The sequence below is a fragment of the Pyxicephalus adspersus genome, chromosome Z (genome assembly GCF_032062135.1).
Source record: "Pyxicephalus adspersus chromosome Z, UCB_Pads_2.0, whole genome shotgun sequence".
Classification (NCBI taxonomy): Eukaryota; Metazoa; Chordata; class Amphibia; order Anura; family Pyxicephalidae; genus Pyxicephalus; species Pyxicephalus adspersus.
The window spans coordinates 35,909,366-35,933,421 of NC_092871.1; the positions used below are offsets into that span (position 1 = coordinate 35,909,366).

At 36.8% G+C, this 24,056-nt stretch overlaps 1 protein-coding gene across 4 annotated transcripts in view; it reads left to right on the plus strand.

Annotated features, from left to right (window-relative positions):
• The window catches only part of COL4A6 (collagen type IV alpha 6 chain), a 131,283-nt gene that overhangs the window by 82,986 nt on the left and 24,241 nt on the right, over nucleotides 1-24,056 (plus strand). For 3 of the 4 annotated variants that reach the window (XM_072431646.1, XM_072431649.1, XM_072431647.1), the window contains 21 exons: nucleotides 5,862-5,996; nucleotides 6,632-6,676; nucleotides 6,889-7,005; nucleotides 8,296-8,364; nucleotides 8,929-8,964; nucleotides 9,149-9,211; nucleotides 9,714-9,749; nucleotides 10,366-10,407; nucleotides 12,790-12,879; nucleotides 13,401-13,454; nucleotides 13,537-13,596; nucleotides 14,018-14,062; nucleotides 14,362-14,415; nucleotides 14,767-14,836; nucleotides 15,818-15,928; nucleotides 17,643-17,780; nucleotides 19,452-19,550; nucleotides 20,146-20,306; nucleotides 20,502-20,681; nucleotides 21,732-21,915; nucleotides 23,592-23,645. In XM_072431646.1, coding sequence (XP_072287747.1) covers nucleotides 5,862-5,996; nucleotides 6,632-6,676; nucleotides 6,889-7,005; nucleotides 8,296-8,364; nucleotides 8,929-8,964; nucleotides 9,149-9,211; nucleotides 9,714-9,749; nucleotides 10,366-10,407; nucleotides 12,790-12,879; nucleotides 13,401-13,454; nucleotides 13,537-13,596; nucleotides 14,018-14,062; nucleotides 14,362-14,415; nucleotides 14,767-14,836; nucleotides 15,818-15,928; nucleotides 17,643-17,780; nucleotides 19,452-19,550; nucleotides 20,146-20,306; nucleotides 20,502-20,681; nucleotides 21,732-21,915; nucleotides 23,592-23,645 — 1,843 coding nt within the window. The remainder of the gene's footprint in view (nucleotides 1-5,861; nucleotides 5,997-6,631; nucleotides 6,677-6,888; nucleotides 7,006-8,295; nucleotides 8,365-8,928; nucleotides 8,965-9,148; nucleotides 9,212-9,713; nucleotides 9,750-10,365; nucleotides 10,408-12,789; nucleotides 12,880-13,400; nucleotides 13,455-13,536; nucleotides 13,597-14,017; nucleotides 14,063-14,361; nucleotides 14,416-14,766; nucleotides 14,837-15,817; nucleotides 15,929-17,642; nucleotides 17,781-19,451; nucleotides 19,551-20,145; nucleotides 20,307-20,501; nucleotides 20,682-21,731; nucleotides 21,916-23,591; nucleotides 23,646-24,056) is intronic. The other variant, XM_072431648.1, reaches the window with a different exon arrangement.

Genomic DNA, 24,056 nt, shown 5'->3' on the forward strand with positions numbered 1-24,056 from the left:
ATTTTACTACAAGACTTAGGAGACCACAGATAACACAACAGTGTAAAACTGGCCAGCAGCAGGACAGTTTTAAATAGCAAGACTAGGCCCAAACTCAGTAGTATCAAAAAAAGCATTGGCTGGGATTCTACTATAAAAGTTAAGCTTATCTCTTGGCAAAATTCAGATGAAAGAATTGTGTGGGCACTAGAGCACCGTTAGGCAGTAAATCAGTTGATCTGCACAAAACGTCATTAGGACCACACCTGTGAATCTGGACAACATTCATAGACCTCTGTAAAATTATTGTTAACTTCTCCAACCAAACAGAACCTTGCTTGCAATTCACAGTATGTTTTTAAAATGTAATAGTGGCAACTTTCTTTTACCCTCCACCACTAGCTGTTTTAAATATCCCCAAACCTCCTATTTAAACTGTGTGCAGTTTTGAGTAAATATGTCCCAAATGTTGTATAGCTGAATCTATCCAACAATACAAGGGAGTGAAAAAAGCTCCACGCCACTGATAAAAAGTAATGTCTGGGAATAAGTGATCCTCATTGTGGTTGTAGCTGCCATGACATGCTAATGACGTGCATCATTAATACACTGCTTAGACGTAACAATACAAAAAGATCAAACAGACTTGAATGTTTTTGTAGTCATGTTTGCCCATGATAATCAAGACTGAAAGTGATTTGGAAGGGCAAACTTTCCCCTCTTTTAAGAATCACAGTATGAAACTGGATGATGAAAAAGGTCTATAGAGGCTTCTCACTTGGTGTGTCATTGAGATGGAAATGCATTTTGGAACACAGACCTTTATTTTCCAGCACTGGGGCCATTCGGAGAGGAGCTGAGCTGCCAGGATTCACCTGTCTCATGAAAGTGATGAGTGTCTTTGAATGGGGTGTGAAGAATTTACTGGCCTTCCAACAATAGGACAGCAATTTGTCTATTACTCCTCCCACTCGTTCTGAAAGCTTCTAAAAACCTTTTTAACCTCCAGAGCAGGGAGGTAGGTGTACACCACAGTAAGGATTATGAATATTCTACATCAAAAGAGGCCTACAACAGTGTAGAAGAAGACTGGCCATAGATGGTTTGACATTTTCTTTAGAACATCAAGTGGGGTATTAAGGCTTGCCATATTAATAGCCGATTCTGCTCATGCAATAATGTAATTCTTTCTTTTGATTCAAAGCAGAGGAAATGATGGTGTTATATGTTCCTCTTGTTTATTTATTTATGTAGATTTGAGAATGGCCATTGTTGAATTGTTTTGAAGGTGTATGCTTTAGGCTAGCATCCACATATCTGCTTCTCTGCTTGGTTGAATTGTTGACTTGATGTCCAGACTCATGGTATGCACATGCTTCAGATCACGAGCAGATACCAAAGGGAAGATAAGAATGACATCCTGCAGCCTGACTGCATCCTCAAAAACAATGCCTCAATAGCAGCTCCCATGTTTGTTTTTGGACAAATTCCTTTTAAAGTCCATATTCGTATTTTGGAGGTAGGTGTCCTTTTATTGTGAATCGCAGCATTGTAAAATGGATTCAGCTGTGATTAGTCTGGGGGATTTTACAGTCTTTACTGCCTACCATTCATCTTCCCTGTGGTGGGGAGGCTTTTCACTATGTAGTCTGGGAAGATAAAACTTCCTTTCGGCCTCTTGACCTCTTCATTGAGGACAACAGCTGTGATAACCCTGTTTTGCCCTAACCCCACACAAGGTCACCATGGAAATTTTCGGATGCCTATGGTAAGGAATGAACAACTTTCCCATTGAAGTGTCTGGGTGATGGCTTCCACATTTCATGAATGATCTTACTTTTCTCTTTCAGTGCGATTTTAGGTTATATTTTGGCTTTTAATAAACCCCTGCAGAAAATGGTCCTTATTTACATACAGGAGGAAGATATGTGTTGATTACAGAAACTATTCAGAAACTGTATGTTTAGAAGAGGTACACTACTTGGCTCTTATATTTTCATATATATAAAGGTTTAAAAAGGTGTAAAAAGGTTGACATTCACGTTCATGTAGAACCACTCTGTCCTGCAATTCACATACAAACTTCAATAGGGTCATCCTTCTCATTCTATTCTACGCACAGTTTCACCTATTATACCTGTTTGCCTTTAAATGCACAATTCTATTAAAATTCACCTAGTGGATATGTAATAACTGTCTATTTGACTATAAAGCATCTTACAAAAGTGGTTTTTATGTTGTATTTTAATTGTGCAGGCTTTATGATATATAAATTCAAGGCTTATTTATAAGCATCTTAACAATTCTTTTTTGATAATTCTGTACTGTTCCACTTCTTCCCAGAGAATATTAATAAGCAGTTGCCAACCTCTGCCCTCTCATAGAACACTGCAGCCTTATACGGTCTGTGGTTTCTGTATTTATAGAGTTTGATGGCAGAAGCCAGATTCGTGATGAAAGGGCACTGGATGAAGATGAATTTAAAGTGACCAGTCCTCAAAGAGACACTAACAGAGACACTAGAGTCAGCAAAAGTGACTTATAAGTAAATGATGCCAACATAAAATCAAAATAGAACTGCAAACCTGAACAAACAGAACTTATTATTAAATATATTGATTCAAAAATGATTTGCCTTTGATTTTATTTGTTTTGTATTCATTATTTAGATTAACTAAGGAAATGTTCTATTTTGGCCTGGTTGGGTCTGTAATATTCAGTTTTAAAAAACACAATGGTCCCAGAGGCTAGCACTCTGGTTAGCTCTGGGTCCCAGGTTCGAATCTCGGCCAGGACACTGTCTTCATGGAGTCTGCAGGTGTTCCCTGCATTTGTGTGGGTTTCCTCTGGGTAGTCTGGTTTCCTCCCACATTCAAAAAACATGCAGTGAGGTTAATTGGCTTCCCCCCAAAATTGGCTTTAGACTACATTAAAGACATATGACTATGGTAGAATCATTGGATTGTAAGCCCCTTTGAGGGACAGCTAATGACACGACTATGGACTTTGTACAGCGCTGCGTAATATGTTGGCGCTATATAAATACTTTGTAATAATATTAATGCAGTCAAGACCACATCTTGTCATTATGTACAATTTAGTTTAAAGGAGAATTCCAAACAACATCAATGTAAAAATAAACAGCCCAGGAAAAGATAAAATAACAAAACCAGGCTTTTGTTGTAATGTTCATTGTTAATTCGGGCATTCCCCCACAATTTGTTTTTTCATTGGATGTCCTCTGTCTGAGGTTGACCATCATTCATCCAACTACCGCTAAGCCTGGGGTGTCCTTGTCCCACCCCAGCCTGTGAATTGGTCCATCTTCTGTAACTCAGCTTTCATCTGCTAACACGTTTGTGCTTTCTCTCACACTCCAGCCCTTCTGAACAGGAACTACAAAAGGCTGAAATGTAGTTTTTTTTCCAAATTCAGTTATTTATGCTAATTTTGTTTAAAAAAATGTATAAAGCTAAGTTTATCTTGCAAGAAAGCCACTGTATTATGACAGCCCAGTAATTTTGTCATGTTATTATTATTATTATTATACAGTATTTATATAGCGCCATCATATTACGCAGCGCTGTACATAGTCCATAGTCGTGTCACTAACTGTCCCTCAAAGGAGCTCACAATCTAATGTCCCTACCATAGTCATATGTGATTAATGTAGTCTAAGGTCAATTGTTAGGGAGAAGCCAATTAACCTAACTGCATGTTTTTGGGATGTAGGAGGAAACCGGAGTACCGGGAGGAAACCCACGCAGACACGGGGAGAACCTGCAAACTCCATGCAGATAATGTCCTGGCTGGGGATCGAACCTGGGACCTAGTGCTGCAAAGGCCGGAGTGCTAACCCCTGAGCCAAACATTAATATTAATATTTATATTATTAATAATAATAATAGTAATAATAATAAACAGGATTTATATAGCGCCAACATAATACACAGTGCTGTACATTAAATAGGAGTTAACTGAATTTAATTAAATAATCCAGGCCATGAGAAAGCTCAGGACATCTCAGAGGTTACATTTCATTTACATCTATTTATCTATGCTGCATAAATAAATGTTTTCTTTTTTTTTTTGGGGGGGGGGGGGGGGGGCAAATTTGCAATCTGGAAGGCCAATAATTAGTCTCTCAAAGTGTTTCTTTGCTATGACCCATGTGCACATGGTTGGATGTTTGATTAACTGCCTCTTATAATCCTGGCAATTGACTGCTGAGTAGTATTAGTTAATGATAATGTCCAGCACTGCAGTTCTGCATTTTTTTTCAGGCCACACTGCCCCTTTCAGGCACTTTTTAAGCTCATTTATATATAGGGTTCACTGTATGAGTCTAGAACCTTACTGATAAACTATAGGATAAACATAACCCATACAAAATGATATACAATGTGTGAGTGAGAGAATAGAACTGAAGAACCTGCACTCTAAGTACTTTATTGCTTCACAACATGCTACTCCCTAACTTTTTACTAAGTGCAATTTATAAGTTAGGTTTCGGGGCTGTACAATCAGCAGAACCAGAAGTAAGCACACTCAAAATGCATGCCATCCACTAGTCTCTTTATAATAAATATGTCTGAGAAGTTGAGAGTTCTTTTTATATTTTATTGCTCTGACTTTATGTTGCACAGATCCAGGTGTTCAGTTCATAGAAATGTTTTCATGTGCTACTGACATTCATCTTTTTAGTTACAGAATAATTTCTAGGAAATTAACAAGGTTTGCTTTGGCAGGTCTGCACAGGTGCTGCAAATACTGTAACACGCAATGGGAATTTGTATCAAATAGCTGTCCATATCTGCAAGATAAATGTTTTGAGCGCCATCTGCTGAAACACTGCTATGCCGACAAAGAATGTTCAGATGCATCAGCAGTTATCAGCACTCCACATGCCCAGAAATTCATGAGTTTTATGTATTTTACCACCAAGATTAGTAAAAAAAAAATACAATGCCGCTCCGTCGCTCGCCACCTTCCTTCTCCATAGAGCAGAATGGCGCTGTATGTACAGCACTCGTTCATGCATCGTTCAGCCTTTCCCCGTTAGAAAGGATTGTTAAAGGTCCTTTCCAACGACAATTATTGCACCTGTTCACATAGCCTAGGAATTCAAGGTGAACTTGTAAAGATAGAAAATAAAATACTGTAGCAGGGTAAAACAGTTTACTGCACCATAATGAGAGTTCTTATTTTATTAAATGCATGCATCAAATGCAAGGGTGGTAGCATAGTAATTTTCATGGGAGGTTTAAAACTGATAAGTGGTTCTTTATTACATAAGGCTTCCTATATATAAGAAGCACAATGACCTTACAGACCGATAAAGCTACAGTAGAATAAGGAACCAAAAATGCTTTGTGCCACCACTTTAAGGCTTATGTTGGCAGGCTTTGTTTTCCTGCATTTAACATGTTTAGCACACATATCATGCCCAGGTTAGCGAAATCCATGACAGGTTAGAGGCTACGTTTGGCTTGCTTTGCATCATGCTAATATTTGGATGCAGAATGTTTTTCTGGTACATTTAAACTGCAGGCAAATGGATTTTAGGTGGTTTATGAGATTTATTAAGATAGGTGGGACTACAGACTACAGGCTTCTACTAGGTCAGTGAATTACTAAATATTGAGTCAGCATCAGAATTATAGAGCTAAAACTTCCTTATTAAACACGAAAGAACGTGGGACAATTGGGTACACAAGACATAATAAATACTCATCAGAAGGTCTAATCCTTCCCCATTTTAATCTAGAAGTTGAACAAATTGCCTTTACATATACTTTGAATGTGGATAATACCAATATTTAACACATTCAAAATGAAGCATTAAGCTTAGTCTTTTAATATTTATGTGTTCTCCGTTACAGGGTCGTCCGGGTCAGCTGGGAGCTCAGGGCCCCATGGGTCCCCCAGGATTCCCAGGACCAATTGGAGTTTCTGGACCAAAGGGTGAAAGAGGAACTCAAGGATTGCCAGGGCCATCCGGGCCAAAAGGCGACCAGGTTGGGCATGAAAATTATTTCATTTTCAAACACACTTCTTTATTCTGTTGTTATTTTTATATATATTCTGTATGTTTAAATTTCATCTGTTAAAAGGTTTTTATCTTGTTAACAACATGCATGCCCAAGATTGTTATTGGGCAGAGGCATTGGAGCAGCGGGATGGCCAATGAGTGTTTTTGACAAATAGATCCTGGTCCATACTGTAAAGCAGGGGTGCCCAACAGGTGGATCGCAATCTACCAGTAGATCGCAAAGGCAACGCGAGTAGATCGCGGAGCCCTGCCTTTCAAAATAAACTCTACCGTGCACAGGAGTTATTATGTCCAAGTTTTTATTGTTGGTGGATCATTTTGACTTAATAATTTTAAAAGTAGCTGGCAAGCCAAAAAAGTGTGGGCACCCCTGCTCTAACATTATATTTAAATAGCTGAGCGCTTAACAGACAGCTTGACAGCCACCTTTACTAACTGGTGCAACCTAATGTATGTTGTTATTTATTTTTTTTAAATTTCATCAGGTTATATATCTGAATATTCTTAATAATTGGTCAACACTATATAGTCCTGTTTTAATTTTCTTTTGCTCATTGGTATATATTCTGATTTTTCATTACATGTATTCATTTTCCACAGGGCCCTATGGGAGTTCCAGGGTTTCAAGGAGCCAATGGAGTGCCCGTAAGTAGAGCCGTTTAGTCTTTTAGCTCCAGGTTGTTGGGTGTCCTGGTGCTGATAAAAATACATCTCTACTAATTCCCTAAATTCATACTATTTTGGTCAGTGTGGAAGGGATTAAACACAAAATCTGCACTAAAATTTTATGTAATCCAGCCGATCTTGGAGCAGTGCTCCACCAATAATCTACCTTGCTTTTGTACATTATATTTAAGGGTCATAGTGGACAACCAGGTCACCGAGGATTGCCTGGACTTGATGGTTGTAATGGTACCACTGGAGATGATGGTTTTCCTGGTTCTTTTGGTTATCCTGGGCCAACTGGATCACCAGTAAGAATGTTTATCTTTTTAAGATATTGATAAGATTGATTAAGATTGATAATTTTCATCAATGAAGTAGAAATAAATAGCTGAATTGGAACAATATATAATGTATACTTGCCCATGTGAAGCCAACCAATTTAAAATGTATCCTTTTGCTTTAAAATGAACTAATACTTTGCTTATGCAGAAAAAGGCAATTTAAACAAGTCAATACTGGTAACTTTCCTAGGAAAAACCCCCTTACTCACTGTGCTGAGAAGGAGTTAAGGGAAACCTGCAGTATGGTCACAACAGTAAAAGCTTCAAAAGGCACAAAAATGCAAGACTCCAAGTATCACTCTGAGACCTTTTTATTGAGGCATGGATTTATAGTCTGTAAATGCCTGAATAAATTGTAATAAAATGGAAATTGGTTCAACTTTATTCACGATATCCTTGTTTGGCTCTTACTTAGCTCTACCCCCATTGCCATTGAACCATCTGCATGGTGGCTTGGGCTTGTACTTTTTACTGAAGTAATCTTCATTTATTCTTTAATATTGCGTTGGACTGGAATAAAAAGGGTAGACATAGGTAGAAGAGGTAGACATTCTTTAGAAATGAGGTAAGAGGACAAAGGGATGTTAAGAGGAGTAAACCCTTGTTATCTACTTTTGTGTCAAATCAGGTTAATTAAAAAAATATTCTCTTTTGTCTCCCATTCTTCACCATGAATTGTCCTGGTGGTAGTGGACTCTGTGCATTGCAAGATGAATGCAGGCCTTAACAAGAGCCAAGCTGCAGAATCATATGTACCAGCACATCTGTCAAGGAGGTACAGCCCTCCAATACACTTAGATTGGCAATAGCTGATAGAAGCGAGACAAAGTGCAGAATCATGAAATTAGAAAATAGTTTAGGTCAGAGATAACAGCAGAACAAGACTGTCAAACAAGCAGAGAAAAGAGACAAGCTGATCAATACTTGATTTTGTGCTCAAGGCAATTAACCACAGGTATGACTAGCTTTCCAACTAGTAATAATGTTATAAACCACTAGATGGCATGGGCACACTCCTGTGAAACACTGAAGGGCAGTTATCATCTCAAGCTACTAGATGGCACACACAAGATCAAAGCCTGTGAGCTCCAGCTAAGGCTGGCAGAAGATTTTTATTTACATGCATTTAGACAAATATTACCTAGGATGCTTATCAGTAACTGTTTTATGTGACTGCGCTTTCAGCACAATAGTATACAAGTGTTATTGAAAAAAGAACATCATTGCTTTAAAAATGTGATGCCCTTTTTGCCATAGGGTATTCCAGGCCTCAAAGGTCAGAAGGGTGAACCCTCCTATATACAAGGTGGAATCAAAGGACCCAAGGTAAGATAAACCCTAGCTGAATGTGAACTTGTCCATCCTACAGCTGACAATTTATCTTTAAAAAATATCTTTAGTAGTTTATAGGAAAATGAATAATTTAATTTCTTACTTACGTACTGCTTTGTTGAGAAAAGTCTGTGTTGTTTGCTGAGCTTCATAGTTGAAGCTGACATTACAACTGAATGGACCAGAGGTGGGACACACATCCTTACCTTTGCCTAATTCCAAACTTTTAAAAGTGTAACCTTAGTTCGAAAGCTCCCACTATACCACTTGTCATACATGAATCTTTGAACATTTCTAGAGATTGTAAAATTTGCTACACTCTTTGAAATAATGGTGCTGCCTATTATGTCTATTTTCTAGTAAGATAAAAACAAATATAAACTGTTTATGATCATTTATGTGGTTCTGCAGGTAACTAGTCTATGTACAGCCAGAGGTAGCTAGAAGTTGGATGGTAGCCCTGGTAGTTCATGGAAGTCTTAAGAAGAGATGTAATACTGTGTGATGGTATATGACAGCTTTATAATTGCAACCAATTACATATTTTTTTTTTTTTAGGGGGATGATGGCGCAAATGGTGGTGATGGACTTCCTGTATGTATATATTTTTGATTCACAATGAATATAATTAAAAGATAACAAGTAATAATATTTATTAAAGTTGTTTATGTATGACCTACCCAAGTAATTCAAATCTCAAACAAAATGATTGTTATAATACAACTGATTATTCCTGACAAGATTTGTAATTTTATTGTAATTCTTTTTATTAATATAGGGACCTCGTGGACCACCAGGACCATCTGGTCCAACAGGGCCAGCTGGACCACCAGGCTTACCAGTAAGTAGCATTTAAATTAAAATATTTTAAAACAAATGTCATTGTGATAGTAGTTGGCATTTCCATGGATAAATTAAATAATAGTTAAGGAACATTAAGAACAGTTTGCTGTGACTTGACAATTTTTGCTTTACAGGCCCTTAAATCTGGGTTTTAGGCCAGTGTTTCTACCCCCAACCTCCTGATCCCATAGTTTACACTGAGATACACAATTTAGTATTCATTTTCACATTTGTTGGCCTTCATGTTTCCTGCTGCATACAGACCAACAAATGGGTAAATTATGAGGGTGGTCTTTATTGTTGCCCTTTTTTTTTTTTTTAGTTCCTAGGCACAACCTAAACTATTAAGACCAAACAATTGGTAATGGTGTAAATGCATTCTACAAGTTAACTGATAGCAGGTCATAAATGCTTGAAAAAAATAACAGACCAACAGACCTTGCTATACACGTTACCTCTGTACACATAACAGAACTTACAGAATATCTGTTTTTTTTCAGGGTCCGCCTGGTCCACCTGGTTTTTTAGGGCCAAAGGTAAGGCTTTGTCACTATCACCAAAAAAGTAGAAAACGTAACTTTTATGTTTCAGTTTTATTTCCAAGCCTCTTTCAGACATGTGGTCTAAAACTATGTGGCTAGCTGCCCATATATGCGTCCAGGAGCACTTTGGTAAAGTCATCTGCAACTTTTGACAAATGGTTTGACATGTGGTTGCAGGTGTGGTTCACTGCACTCCAATGAATTACGGGCCATTCCTAGTCCTTTAGCAACATCTTTAACTGCAATGCAACAACAAAATAACTGGGTTAAACCGCAGCACACTGTGGTTAGAACACCGCCATTTAGGTCAATAGACCACTCAACGGCTTATGATGCGTCCAGGAACTGTGCTTCAAATCACTACAATGCAAATGCAACTGTGTGCAAATACGTGCAAAAATCAGTTCCCAACCACTACCATACTGTGGAATGGGAGTGGTTGGGAGAACAGTTGAGAATGCGGTAAATCGCTGCAGTCTCCTGCATTTCTGAAATTAGCCTAAACCTCCATACAACATACATACATACATACATACAGACATGGGCAAAATAATACATATTTTTTAAACAAGATCATTTCAAGTTAACTTTGAGTATTTTTCTTTTGTAGGGCAATATGGGAGTTGGTTATCAAGGCGAAAAAGGCGAGAAGGTATGTCATACATGTCTTTACATTCTGTTTTGGTAATATATTAATTAATATTATATTAATTAATCTTTTTATTAACATTCAGTTGTGATCCTTTGCAGTCTAAAATACTTCAGTTACCTATGCATGGCTCTTCCAAAGTAGAACTGTAATTACATGGCACAACTGTCGGCACATGATTCATTATCTGGGCTTTTAAAATTTTGCATTTGCAGATATAGAATTCCCATCCATTCCTATCGGACTGCTGTTAGTGCAGTTACGCATTTAAGGAGCCATGAAGTGGGTACATGAAGAGACATGGAAGTAACTTTATTCAAATAACAAAAATGTCACAAGTGGCTATTTTTTTCTAAAATAAAACAATTACATGACAATGCACTGTTACCAACACATGCTTTATAGTGTGTTACCAAAACAAAAAACCTATCTTCTAGTGAAAAGCAACAAAATGATGGACCTCCATCCTGTTGATGACATTTAAACTATATAAAAATGTTGTATGATAATAATCCAATTGGCACAGGCTCACTGGTGAGACAATGTTTTACAAGCATGCTATTTAAATCCTTATTTAGCCAGAGGAGTTTTTCCTTTAGTGTGCCAGTAAAGTAGCTTCCATAGCAATGAAAGCTTATTTGTTCCACAGTTTAATACTTGTTTCATAGGAATACATTCTGTTTTTATTAGATAATAAAGGACAGCTGCAGGCATAGATGGTAACCGTGTTTGTACACAGATGTTGGCTTTTATTTGCTTAATGACATTGTTTAACCAGTTTATATGGAGTGGGAAAGAAATTGAAAAATGTTTCTTTATCCATATTTGTGTGAATCACACATTGGCAAACACATTTCCACAATGGGTCATCCATAGATTATTGTTGAACATGTATGACAAGATAGGGAATAGTGGAGGATTGAAGGTATCATGATTTTACATAATATAGCCATTTTAACTTGTATCAAGGTTATTCAGCGTTTCTTACTCTGATGGTAAATGATCTCCCATGTGGTATTTTGGCACTGTGGTAGTCTAGCTATCACTGTACAAGTGAACTTTCTTCTTTCTGGCTACCAATGTTTGAGGCTTTTCTCCTGGTTTTCTCCCAAAGAGTAGTTTTTTAGGGGTTCCCTGAGACCTCCAAAGTTTAGAAAGGCTGTGGAGCAGCCCAACTGTTATTGAGGACTATTACATTCTGCTATTAAGTTTTGACTGTTTTTAGTGCTCAGGAAAACACATAGTCTGATTTTCACTTTTATTGTGTCAGCTAGTTTACTCTTTATTCTGGAACAGGCCTTTTAAAACCAAACTAAGCAAAGGAATACCAAACCTAGCATAATGACCATTAACTGTTGTGTTTGGTACCTCTCCAACAATTGCAAAGAAGCATTTGAACAGATTATATTAAACAACAAATGTATCTATCCAGTTCGCTGGTTGTCCATACACAGACTCAATTTTAAGGGGGGGGGGGGGGGGGGTGGAGAGAATAACTAGGTACCACCTCAAAGGGGACCCAGAATTTTGTACATACAGCGGTCACTTTACTTCATATTTGTAAAGTAAAATGTCACTTTTCCTAATCTATAAGGTAAAACAAAGTGGAAGGTACTTTTGAAAAAAAAGATTGTCAACCTTATGAAAATAAAAAACTCATGTGATTGCATAATGAAGTCAGCAGAACTTTACACAATCCACTAAGCTGGAGTGAATTTTCACTTTGAAAGTGAACTGTTTTCCTGCTTCAGTAAAGTCAAAGTCATAGTGTTTTTTTTTTTTTCAGTCTTTCAAATTAAAAGAAATACTATTTGTACTTTCAAATAGAAAAACATTTAAATTGTACAATAAAACTATGTCAGCTATACATTTGTTAACCCCAAAGGTCGTTTATTGGAACATTAATTTAGAAAATTATCAAAACACTTGGTCTGACTAAACAAGCTCAAACGTTACAAAAATAAAAAACACTTTTCTAAATATTACCTTTAGTCAGCTCATTTTTGCCATTTACAACATCCTACGCATTATGTACCTCCCCAGCAATCCTTTTCAGACTTGGTGGTGCCATCTTTCATATCAGGGCTGATCTGATCTTGATGCAAATCTTTGAAAGTACTCCATTGAAATAGATCACATGACCTCTTTCAAGGCATGGACCGCATAAATGAAATATTATCTGATATATACTTTATTAAATAGGTATTTATGAGTGAAAAAAAAAATAATTCAGCAAGTTGCTGATTGGTTTAATTAAAGGATCATATTTTTTTGTATATGCTTGAAAAGGTAAAGGTCATAGTAGTGTATATGATTCTGTGTATACTTTCAGCACATAAATCTGTTGCAAATATTTACAATATAAAAATGCTGTGCTACTTATAGGGTGACACCGGTCGTCAGGGTGACCCCGGTCCTCCAGCATCCAGTGGAATGGAATTCTCAATCTTTCTAAAAGGAATCCCAGGAAAACCAGTAAGTGTTTGTCCTGTGTGTGAACTTCAACAGCTGTCTGGATCTTCAAATGTAATTAAATCACACCAGAGAAAAGAACATCTTTGGTGCTCCCTGGCACTTTTTGCATAATGTACAAGTACTTTCCTTTTCTTTTGGGCACAGAGTTCTATATTTGGTAAATAGAATAATGTACCTTTTGTTCAGGAGGACAGAATCATATCAAGTCAGGGCACACCAAGCTGCACATACTTCTCAGTCACATGTCACGTACTGCTCAATGTAAGAGTTCACAGTGTATTCCCATGGTCAACCTATTGATAATATTGTTATGGTGCGTTTCTGTGTATATATATATACAAACTCATAATTGCACCTACAGACAAGCATTTATGGTTAACAACATAAAAATACTGATGTAGACTTCCAAAGTTTAATAATGAGGAGGGAAGTCAGGGCTCCTGAAAATAACATGTCACCACATAGCTTTAACAAAGGTAATTATTTTTCTAAAATAACCACTGTATTAAATGTCTACATAGGGAGAAAGAGGTGACTTTGGATATCCTGGAACACCTGGACTACCTGGGCCAGCTGTAAGTTGGTAAAATTTTGGCTATTGATTATTCATAGGTGCTACTTTCATTATGACTTATCACTTTATTGTACTTTTTTTAGGGATTTAATGGACAAGGAGAGAAAGGGGAGAAAGGCATCCCCGGCCTTCCGGGTGTCAGGGTGAGTTCATTGCTGTAATTTGCCAGCCAGAGCCAAGCTACGGCAAAGTAAGCGTAAGCAAAGCTACCTGGGGACAGGGGTTACCAACATTTCTGAGCTGATCAGGGAATCAAGCACTGTTAAAATCCACATTTTCACCAGCAGTGCTGGACTTTCTTATTAGAATGACCTCATGGCTTTTGTGACATTAAAAGTATTAATAAATTACTACTTCACTACTTCTTCTCTTTACTGTAAGAGTAATGAAAAATTAAACTGATAGTGAGACTCCCTGTAACAGCTACAGCAGGCGGGTAATGCAGAAACTCTATTCCTGTAACATTTACAGCTAGGACAAAGTCACAAGTGTTTTACACTATGTTATAAATGACTATATACTTTTCTTACCATTTCAATGCAAAGGTTGTGATTTTTTTTATAGGGTTTTCCGGGATCAGATGGATTTAATGGATTTCCTGGTGAAAAGGTATTGTGAGGAAAGTGATTGTAGTAATGAGCACTGAGCAAATACAGTATAAAGCAAAAGAAAAACAGTGAGGGTTCACTGGAGCAGTTACTACGACAAAAAGACCGACATATACTGTGATGTCAGTTAAATAAAATATTGTCTGAAGTTTAAAACCTTCTCTTCTTTTCTAAAAAAATATTATTATTATTATTATTATTTTTATTGGCATCTCTATTTATAGCAGTATAACAAATTTATCTTTATGTGTCCTGTGCTTAAAATGTTTGTGATGTATCTTAATAGTATATTTTTCATAGGGGAAGACTGGTCCTCCTGGGTTTCCTGGGATTAATGGCATCAGTGGGGAAAAGGTAATAAATGATAATGTACTATATTATGCTCACAATTACAGTTATAGCATTGTTGTGAAAATTATTGAAGTTCAGATTTCACTAGCACAGTCAACTGTGATTATTTTTGGAAAGTATGCAGTCACTAGTGCAAATGTTTGAGACTGGTCAGGAAAATTTAAACAAATGGTCAGATGGTTGTATTAGCTCCCAGGGTGGGATACTCCTGTACTTACAGATTATTATTTAAGATTTTTGTTACTTTGACAATGTTTTATAGGAAACCACCACATAACACAGTAACTACATTTAATTTAAAAAATCATATATTGTTATACCATTGTTTAAATACTTCTTTTCCCCCATGTTTAGGGTGAACAAGGTGACATAGGTTTTCCTGGAGCCCCTGTGTATATAACTAACGGTGGATCAGTACTTCCAGGTAGGACTTTTATATTTTTATATATTTTTGAGGAAGAGGAACAGTTTATGGGTCACAATATCATATAGATCATCAAATGAATTTCATGGGTAGGTTAATGAATATGAAGGTGTTAAATGGTTACAATGTTAACTTTCTTTGGTTTGCACATAATTGAACTGATTTACCAAGTACATTATAACAATATTATTTCTACAATGTATTTATGAACAAGCCCATCAAACAAATACTTTTGGTGGAATTGCTTATAAATACATTGTAATTATATTATTTTGTCATAATAATTCTGCTTTCAATTATCCAGCAACACAGACATCATGACCCTGATTTATGAAAGCTCTCCAAGGCTGGAGAGAATACACTTTCATCAGTGAAGCTGGGTGATCCAGCAAACCTGGAATGGATCTAGTCCAGGATTCAAAACATTTGCTAGCAAATAGCAAATGGTTTTTAAAAATCCATTCCAAGGTTTCTGGATCACCCAGTTCACTTCTGAAAGTGTATTCTCTCCAGCCTTGGAGAGCTTTCATAAATCAGGGCCTTAATCGCAACAAATACCAAAATGACAACTGACGCACAATCAGTTGCATGACTGTTAACAGTTCTTGTGGATAAAGAAGATATTGGCTTTGTTTAAATATATACAGAAGCATAAACAGCTGCTCTAAGCATGCATTGTCGGTTTATTTAACAGTATATAAAAGCTGATCCTTGTGCTGCTGTATATCAACAAGCAGCAGGCTTATTTATACAGGACCACTAGCATTGTTCCTGCAACAGAGTGAAAGTCAGCAGTAATTTTAAGGTAAATCTCCCAAGGTGGTGTCTATAGCGTGCTTTTGGCTCATAGGAGCCTACCTATAAAGTACTCATTTTGGTGTCTTCATTTTGTAAAGGTTTTAAAAGATCAAGTAGAGCAAATGAACCTGCAATATTGATTGTGTCCTGAAAATCTCACATGTGCTCTTTTCTATTTATTAGGTATACCAGGAGATTCAGGTCTTCCTGGGGTTCAAGGCATGCCAGGAGATGGTGGCCCTCCCGGTCCTCCTGGCTTTCCTGGTCCCCCTGGGTCACCAGCACGTGGAAGAGGTAAGATGTAAATTGATTTTGGATTGACTAGTATTTTTTTTTCATTGTGGCTTATTAAATCAGAAAGTTGTATGATTGCACCATGATAACATTGAGTCTTAAATTTCAAATTGATTATGTGTTTTCATTTGTTTATTTAAAGTTATGGTGAGAATAGGAGACATGGAATTTATTACCAAAAAGTTAGATATATATCCCATATTGTGAATAGTAAATTGGAGTATTTCATATTTTATGAAGGACATCACTTGTAAAGTGATAGGGAACAGTAGAAGTGAAAGGTGGCGTGGATCCTATTATAGGATAACCTTGCCAGAATGTGCATGATGGTTCAATGCACTGGATCCTATTCCACTGCAGGACACATCATTTTAATGCTGATCAGACCAATTTTATTAAACATAATAATATACACCTGTCATAAATGAAATATTAGCTTTAAAATGCTAGTTACTTGGCTTAGTCGACCTGCAGTACTTTAGGTTAACATACCTGGAACAAGCACACAGCAAATGCTAGTTGAAGTTTAGGTTATTTATACCTTTTTCAGGTCAGGGATTCATATGCATTCAAATACATAACTAGATGGCATAACCAGTTTTTTTCTATGTGTACACATTGTTCCATTAGGTCTTGCACCCCTGAAGTTCAGCTCCAGATAACAATAATTCCAGAAGTGGTTTAAAATCTTCCTTTTTCTTATACATCCAGGCATCATGTATAATGCATCCATAATATTTCCCCCCTTCTTCTTTGAAAGCACAGTAATGGTAATCACCTCTTAGATAACTACAGGAGACTCTACAACTACATGGCTGCTGAAGTTAGGCTTTCTTGATTTTATCTCTTTTAGATAGCACTGAGCTCATTAGAGTGTTTCTGCCCGATTGTCCAGTGACAGGCTAGGGCATGTTTTGTACTGTTTAGCACAGTCTTCATAGAGCTCCAGGACCTCTGACAGGATGAGTCTGAATAGACAGGATGGACTGCTTGCATGTATTATAACTCTGTATATAACTGATTGTCCATAGCTCAGCTTTAATTCCTATGCACATTGTATAAATGTCATACAATATGCACAGCCCATTTTACTGGTAAATGAATCATAATAATCCTGCTGTCTATATTTACTCACTTTATTACTTTAAAACGTTTCCAAAAGAATAATGAATTATGTATACGGTGCATTGAAACATTATATTACACTAATGAAAATCTGAAAAGCTTATTCTGTAGTGCTGTATTGTTGCCACCAGGTGGTGATGTAGCTCTGAATGACAGGAATAATGAATGGACTGTACTTGTACGGTCTCTACTATAAGGAGTGTGATTTCTGGCCACCTTTTTACATTACTAAAATGGGTGCTTCAATTTTTAGAATGCAGTAATCCACAAACATGGTAACTCATTAGTCCTCTTTTCATCCAACCGCTTATTTTATGTCTGTAGGTGCTTTTTGTATTTACAATATTTACTGTACTACAATACATTATAAACCACAGTATTGTTCATGGTGTGAACATTTAAATTGCAATTTTATTTGGCAGTGCAATTAGCAATAATGTGCAGTTGATCACAAAATCACACATTTTTTACTTTACTTATTTTACAATATTAAGGACAATAAAAATGAGTTTGGGTTTTTGACATTTCAGCATCCCTTTCTTTTCTTGTGCTATTGCTAAACATGTAATATGTGTATATGTTTTTGTAGGTCGGCCTGGAAGTCCAGGCTTTCCAGGTGTCCAGGGATTCAAAGGGGATAGAGGAGATGCAGGTAGAACAACTTATGGCCAGAAAGGACTCCCAGGTAATGATGGCCCTCAAGGACCTCCAGGACCACCTGGGCCAGGTAACATAACTTTTTTTGTGATAGGCATGTTATATTGTTCCTATTCTTTGTCTTTCATCAGTTTTGGAAAAAAAATAATTTTATTCAAATGGGGCATGAGGTAGGTGAAAGGGATTACGTGGAGCATTTTGTTTTTGGACAAAGTATCATCTTATACAACCAATATTTTTTTTTTTTATAAGACATTGATTTGCTGCACCCACACTAATGCCATTCATCAACACACAAAGATGCTGACACATATTTAGACATCATTTTATTGTTGCATTGCACAATATTACTGCATTTACTGTCCAGTTTTTGTTGGGGCTGATGTATATACTAGCATAGTGTTCAGTTGTACTTGATATATAGGCACTAAATCCTTCTAGGTTAAATGTTTGCCCCAAAAATAGTATAGCTAGAAGAAAATTTCCCTTAATGGTATATGGTACACTAGCAGTTTGCTGTCAAGGTGTTGCCACTAATAGGACTGCTTGACATGGCTGCTAATGTGGCAATATATTTTGTGAGAAAATAAGTTAAAGTTTTTAAGACAAAAATAAAATTAAATGATGGTGGATAATGCAGATTTAATTGACTAATGATCAAGATAAACATAAATTATGTGAGTACAAACATAGCTCACAAGGGAATAATGCAGTTTGATGGCATAATTAAACACAACTGCAATTAACTTCAGTTCTATAAAAATACTTTTAAAAAATTGTTGTTTTTGATATATTCTACTTCACCTTATAGAAACCTCATAAAACAGTAATCCAAATGAAAAAACAATTACAAATTAAGTTAGTGACCTCTCCTTTACTACCATTGCTCAAGATCATGAAAATCAGAGCTAACCTCAAAGAGCCAGCAAGAGGTAATATGGTAACATTGTTCCTTTGACTTAAACAAGGGTTCTGCAAGGCAAAGGCAAGGAAGGTACCCCACAATCTTACCGGTCCGAGATCAGCCAAATCTTTAAGGACTTCTTATCTAATTTCTAGAATAGCCCTGATATGCCTAACACCCAACCTCACCCGATCTCTTTAAAAAAATCCAAACCTGTCTTTCCTCTAGTCACATGCCCTAAGCCTCTGGGATGGATTAATGTTAATGCAAGGCTCACACTGATAAAGAGAATATAACTGCAACAATGCACCTTTATTACAATCCATCTCACAGGACCCCACAAAATGGGCCTGATTTAATAAAGCTTTCCAAGACTGGAGAAGATATACTTTCATCATTGAACCTGGGTGATTCAGCAAACCTGAAATAGATTTCCTATGGAAATGGATTTCTTAAAAGTAATTTGCTATTTGTTAGCAAATATTTTAAATCCTGGACCAGATCCATTTAAGTCTGCTAGATCACCCGGGTTCACTTCAGTATCTCCAGTCTGGGAGAGCTTTAATAAATCAAGCTCAATGTTCCAACTACAAGCCCATAGCCCTACTAAGAAGGAATTGAAAAATGCTGTGGTCTCTCAGCCACTATTACTTTGCTGTCTATATGGTTACAAATAAATTTACACAGTTCTTAACAGCTTTTACAAAAACAGTACAAAGGCTTTTTTGACTATTCCACTGTCTGTTAGAGTGCTTTTTTTAGTAATGCTGGAATGCCTTTATATTTTCCTCAGAAAACCGAGATGCTTATTTGTTTCCAAAAAACAATTGTTTATAGGTAGTCCTCAAGGACAAACAGCAGATGGTGAACCTGGAAAACCAGGAGAGAAAGGCACACAAGGTCCTCCAGGACGACTTGGAAACAAAGGATTTAAAGGTAATTTGATTTATTTACTCATATTTATAGCTTGAACGTTTTAAGGTACAACTAAAGACTCTGTATGACAGTCCAAACTTTACAAATCAAGTTTCTGTGTTCACAAGCTACCGACAGTAAACAAACAACCATATTTACCCTTCCTAACTGATCTGAATTCTTCCTCATTTGTGTCCCATATACTATTCCACCCAGACATTGCAGCTCAAAGTGGGAGGGTTTTCATGCGTGATGCCAGTCCAGGGGGTGTGGCTAGGTGAGGCCAGGTGCTGATTGCCAAGCTACTTGCTTGTGACTCAATCAGTTACAATGCAGACAGCCATGTCCCCAAGAACATTTTTTGTCTCACTCTAATGCCAGCAGGTACAGCTCACAGGACAGTAGCACTTTGGCTATGAATTCAGAAACCGTGAACCATCAATGCCACTCTATAACAGAGAACTGCTTTAGATAGTGTTTACTGGCAGGCTTGAAAGGTATTTGTGGTACTTCAGAGTAACAAAGAGAAAAGTGCAGATGAAGCTATCATTAGGAATTGAGGAGGCCATAGTTACTAATAGGAAATGACCATTTTGGCATCTATTTGTTTTTGTAGGTGATGATGGTGACTGTGCTTGTGGTGGCATGGGAAATGATCGTGGTAGAACTGGACCACCTGGACCTCCAGGTCCACCAGGAAGTAATGGTTTTCCAGGATTTACAGGACCTACTGGAGACCCAGGGAGAAGGGGATCATCTGGCCCACCTGGGCCATCTGTAAGTAACTTTCTGAATCATGTTCACTGGTAAATCATATAGTGGAAACATTTACTCCAAACTTCTAGCCTTCCTAGAACCACAACTCAAAAACAATTTATTTTAAAAAGAGAGTTGGAGATTTCCAATTAATAAGTGTTTTTGAAAAAAATTACCATCAGTTCATCAGTGTTCTCTTTGTTTTCTTTTGCGTAGGGCTCTCCTGGAGCTGATGGGGCTCCAGGACCTAAAGGAGAAAAAGGAGAACCTATCTACCCATCAGGTCGTGGAACTCGTGGAGATCCTGGAGCTGTGGGACTTAGAGGAGCACCTGGACTTCCAGGAAATCCAGGAAGAGATGGGCTCCCAGGGTTGCTGGGTCGTAAAGGAGTCCCTGTAAGTTTCTACTTGTTTGTTTCTACTATGTTTCCTTTCTTTTCGATCATCAGGTTTACTACCATTCTTATATAGGACCCAATATAGATTTTTTTATTTCATCATTTCTTTTTGCTGCACATTGCTACTTAGAATTGTGTAAGAGTGTTGTGCCTGGTAATGTGTTCATTGACACCACAAAAATCTGTTTTAAATGTGTTTTAAATTAAGTTTAGGTACAGTTATCTGACTTGAATGTTAAACAATAAGAAATTTGTCACCAATGGAGACATTTTTACATACTAAATATTTTAAAGGCAATGCATTGATATGGTGCGGGTAATCTCATAGCACTGTAAATGACATGATGGATTAAAGAATGAAACAAAACACCCAGGGATAGCTTAATTAAAAATTTGTACTTTTCTTTACTGGATGCGTATAATGGTTTACCCCAGGGAGGGCCCATTTTCGTATTGTCTAACTGGGAAGAGTCAGACAGGGAGAAGCTGGCATTTCTTTACATGTATCCAGAAAATGTCAGCGTCAGCACTCAGTTCTATGACATCCATAGTTAACAATTATAAATTGATCTTAACCAATCAAATTGTTACATGACAATTACAGGACCATTGCTAAATTATTTTGTCTTCCAAACCTCCTTGGTACAATATACTGTAAAAAAACAAAAAACAAAAACTTGCAATTGTTAGTATGTAATTATATTTTGTATATTACCAGCCAGTTGCTTTCTTTCTCGTGACCCATCAGGGCATAACAGACATAACTTTCTTCTTATCTGGTCATTCCAACCCCAACAAGTTTGGGAAGGACACAAGATGTTCACAAGAGCACAGACCAGACAGTTTAAACAAATCCACCTGAACATCCACAACACATGTATTTAGTATTCCATGTTTTTTTATTTAACCTACTAAAAAAGATTAATTCTTGGGTGGCTCTCCAGTGGAATAATCAGAAATCCTCACCATTCCTGCTATAGTATAGATCTGCATATTTACTGAAACTTTTTTTTTTTTTTTTCGATTTTCCTCTGTACTTCAAATTTAGGGTGAAGGTGGAGTTGGTAATCCTGGTGAGAAGGGATTCCCAGGCTTTGTAGGCCAAAAGGGACGTCGTGGAGAAAGTGGACTTCCCGGTACTGGTTATCCAGGTGTGCCTGGCTCTCGTGGTCTGCCTGGCGATCCTGGGCTACCAGGACAAGATGGACGACCAGGTGATCCAGGACCTCCTGGTAAGTATTAAGGAATTATTATACTTACCAATATTAACTGGCAGTCTTTTACATTTCTTTCATCAGGATGTAAAAATATGCCGTAACAAAATAATTTCACATATAAATATGAACATAGTTTTCATGGAGCATTGTTTACAGGCTGTGATGTTTGATTCATTTTTGTAGCCCAGAATCATGACCTGTGAAAATTCACCATTGTACCCTTTCCCACTTTGCTTCCCTCAGCACAATTTGAATTACAAAAAAAATTCAGTATGGCCAACACATAGATCTCACAAGCACAGGTAGTAAAAATAAAACCACTGAATCCTTACAGTTGGCCTTTACTGGTAAATATCAAACCATAATCCAGGTGTTTAATTATTCACCAGAAAGTTCTCTTTTCTCCCTTAGCTACATTTTTTTTTTTAGTTTTTGTCATTTTAAAAATGTTAAATGCATGCATAGTCACTGACAGCAAACTTTGGGGTCCATAAGGATCTCCTAATGCATTTAGAGACAAGAAAAATGTTCTAAAAGGAACACAATGATATTTTCTTTTTTAATAATGTGTACCTTGAAGATATCCATTACATATTGTTTTTCCCAATATAGTCAAATATAATAGACACACAAAGGCATTGCTGTTGGGTAAAACAAGTGATGTGATATATTGTCATTAAACCTTTTTATTGTTTTTTAACGTTTGTGTATATATATATATATATATATATATATATATATATATATGTTTTAAGACAGTTTGTTGCAGATGGTGAAAATATTGATGAACAGAATTTATTGTCTTATTAGTAAAGTTTCTTAACATATCTTTATTATATAACCATATCACTGGCGACTGTCAAGCAGCTGGAAAAAAGATCTCCAGAAGACACCCACAAGTCTCACTGATAGGGGATCCATTCCAACATGAACACTCTCTAAGGGCCTGCTGTGATTTCTGCTTTTCTGTTTTCTGTATTTCAGTTATAATACAGTTTAATACAGCTTTTTCCCCTCAGCTTTTGCTTGTTTAATATATTATTTTCAGTCCTCTGCTTTTTGCATATTTAACATGTGGAAACAGCCAAATATATTCACTAAAATGGTGATGTGATACATTAGTGGAAATCAATGAAGTATATATAAACTAGGAAAGATATAGTCAATTTTATTTTGAATTACATAGAATTTACTCAATGGGGCGAGGTCACATGACTGTAGCTAGTTTATGCTATGGGCTAAAGTGCAAAGAATTTAAAACTTTTCTTTCAATATATGAATTTTGAATTTATAACAATAAAAAGCTGTTGTAGCTGATAACATCATTAGCCTGATCCCTGGTGTCAGATATCACTGGTGTATCCTGCTAAATCACTCCTGAAAGTTAAGACTTTAGTGTACATTTTGCTTTGGCTTTAGATGTCCCATCTGTTCTGCACGTAATGTAGGTTAATGATGTTTTAGGTCTAGTTCAGATGTGATAAGTTCCAAGGAACAAAACCAAAAGTGTTAAGCTTGTGTGGACATTCTTATAAGTTATAAATAAACTATGACAAAGATATGTTACTTACAGGGGAAAATCAAACCATCACCATAGTGAAGTGTGAATATATTTGTGCTGGCAAAGCTTTCTTTCTTGTGGGATCTTGTGATCTGTGTCTAACCTGTCCTCCTTTGCTTAACTGGTATAGGTGACTGCTGCTGCGGGGACAATGTTGGTAATGGAGACTTAGTCACAGAGGGAGGTGAGAGGATAGATCCTAGAGGACAAAGAGAAACTTTGAGATCCAAATGATCTCCTCTTGCTGGGTAGAAGCTCTGGATTTGCATGCATGCCACATGTGGTCATTGAAACATGGCATGACAGTCATTTTAGGAATGTATCTGTTTATTGAGTAACAATTTATTTATAAAAATACAAGTGAATGTAAAAATTCCAATTAAAGGAGAACAACAGGCAACAAACGATATAAACTAAATTATAAACCTTGTTTCGCCAAAGTCTTACCTACACACAACTTTGCTGCAGCATGGATGACATTTATGAATGCTGACAGTCAATAATAAAACAAACTAACGCATACTATGGCTGTTAATTAGTCTGTGTGTTTAAAATTGAACTTTACAAATAGAGTACCTAGTATTCAACTATTCAG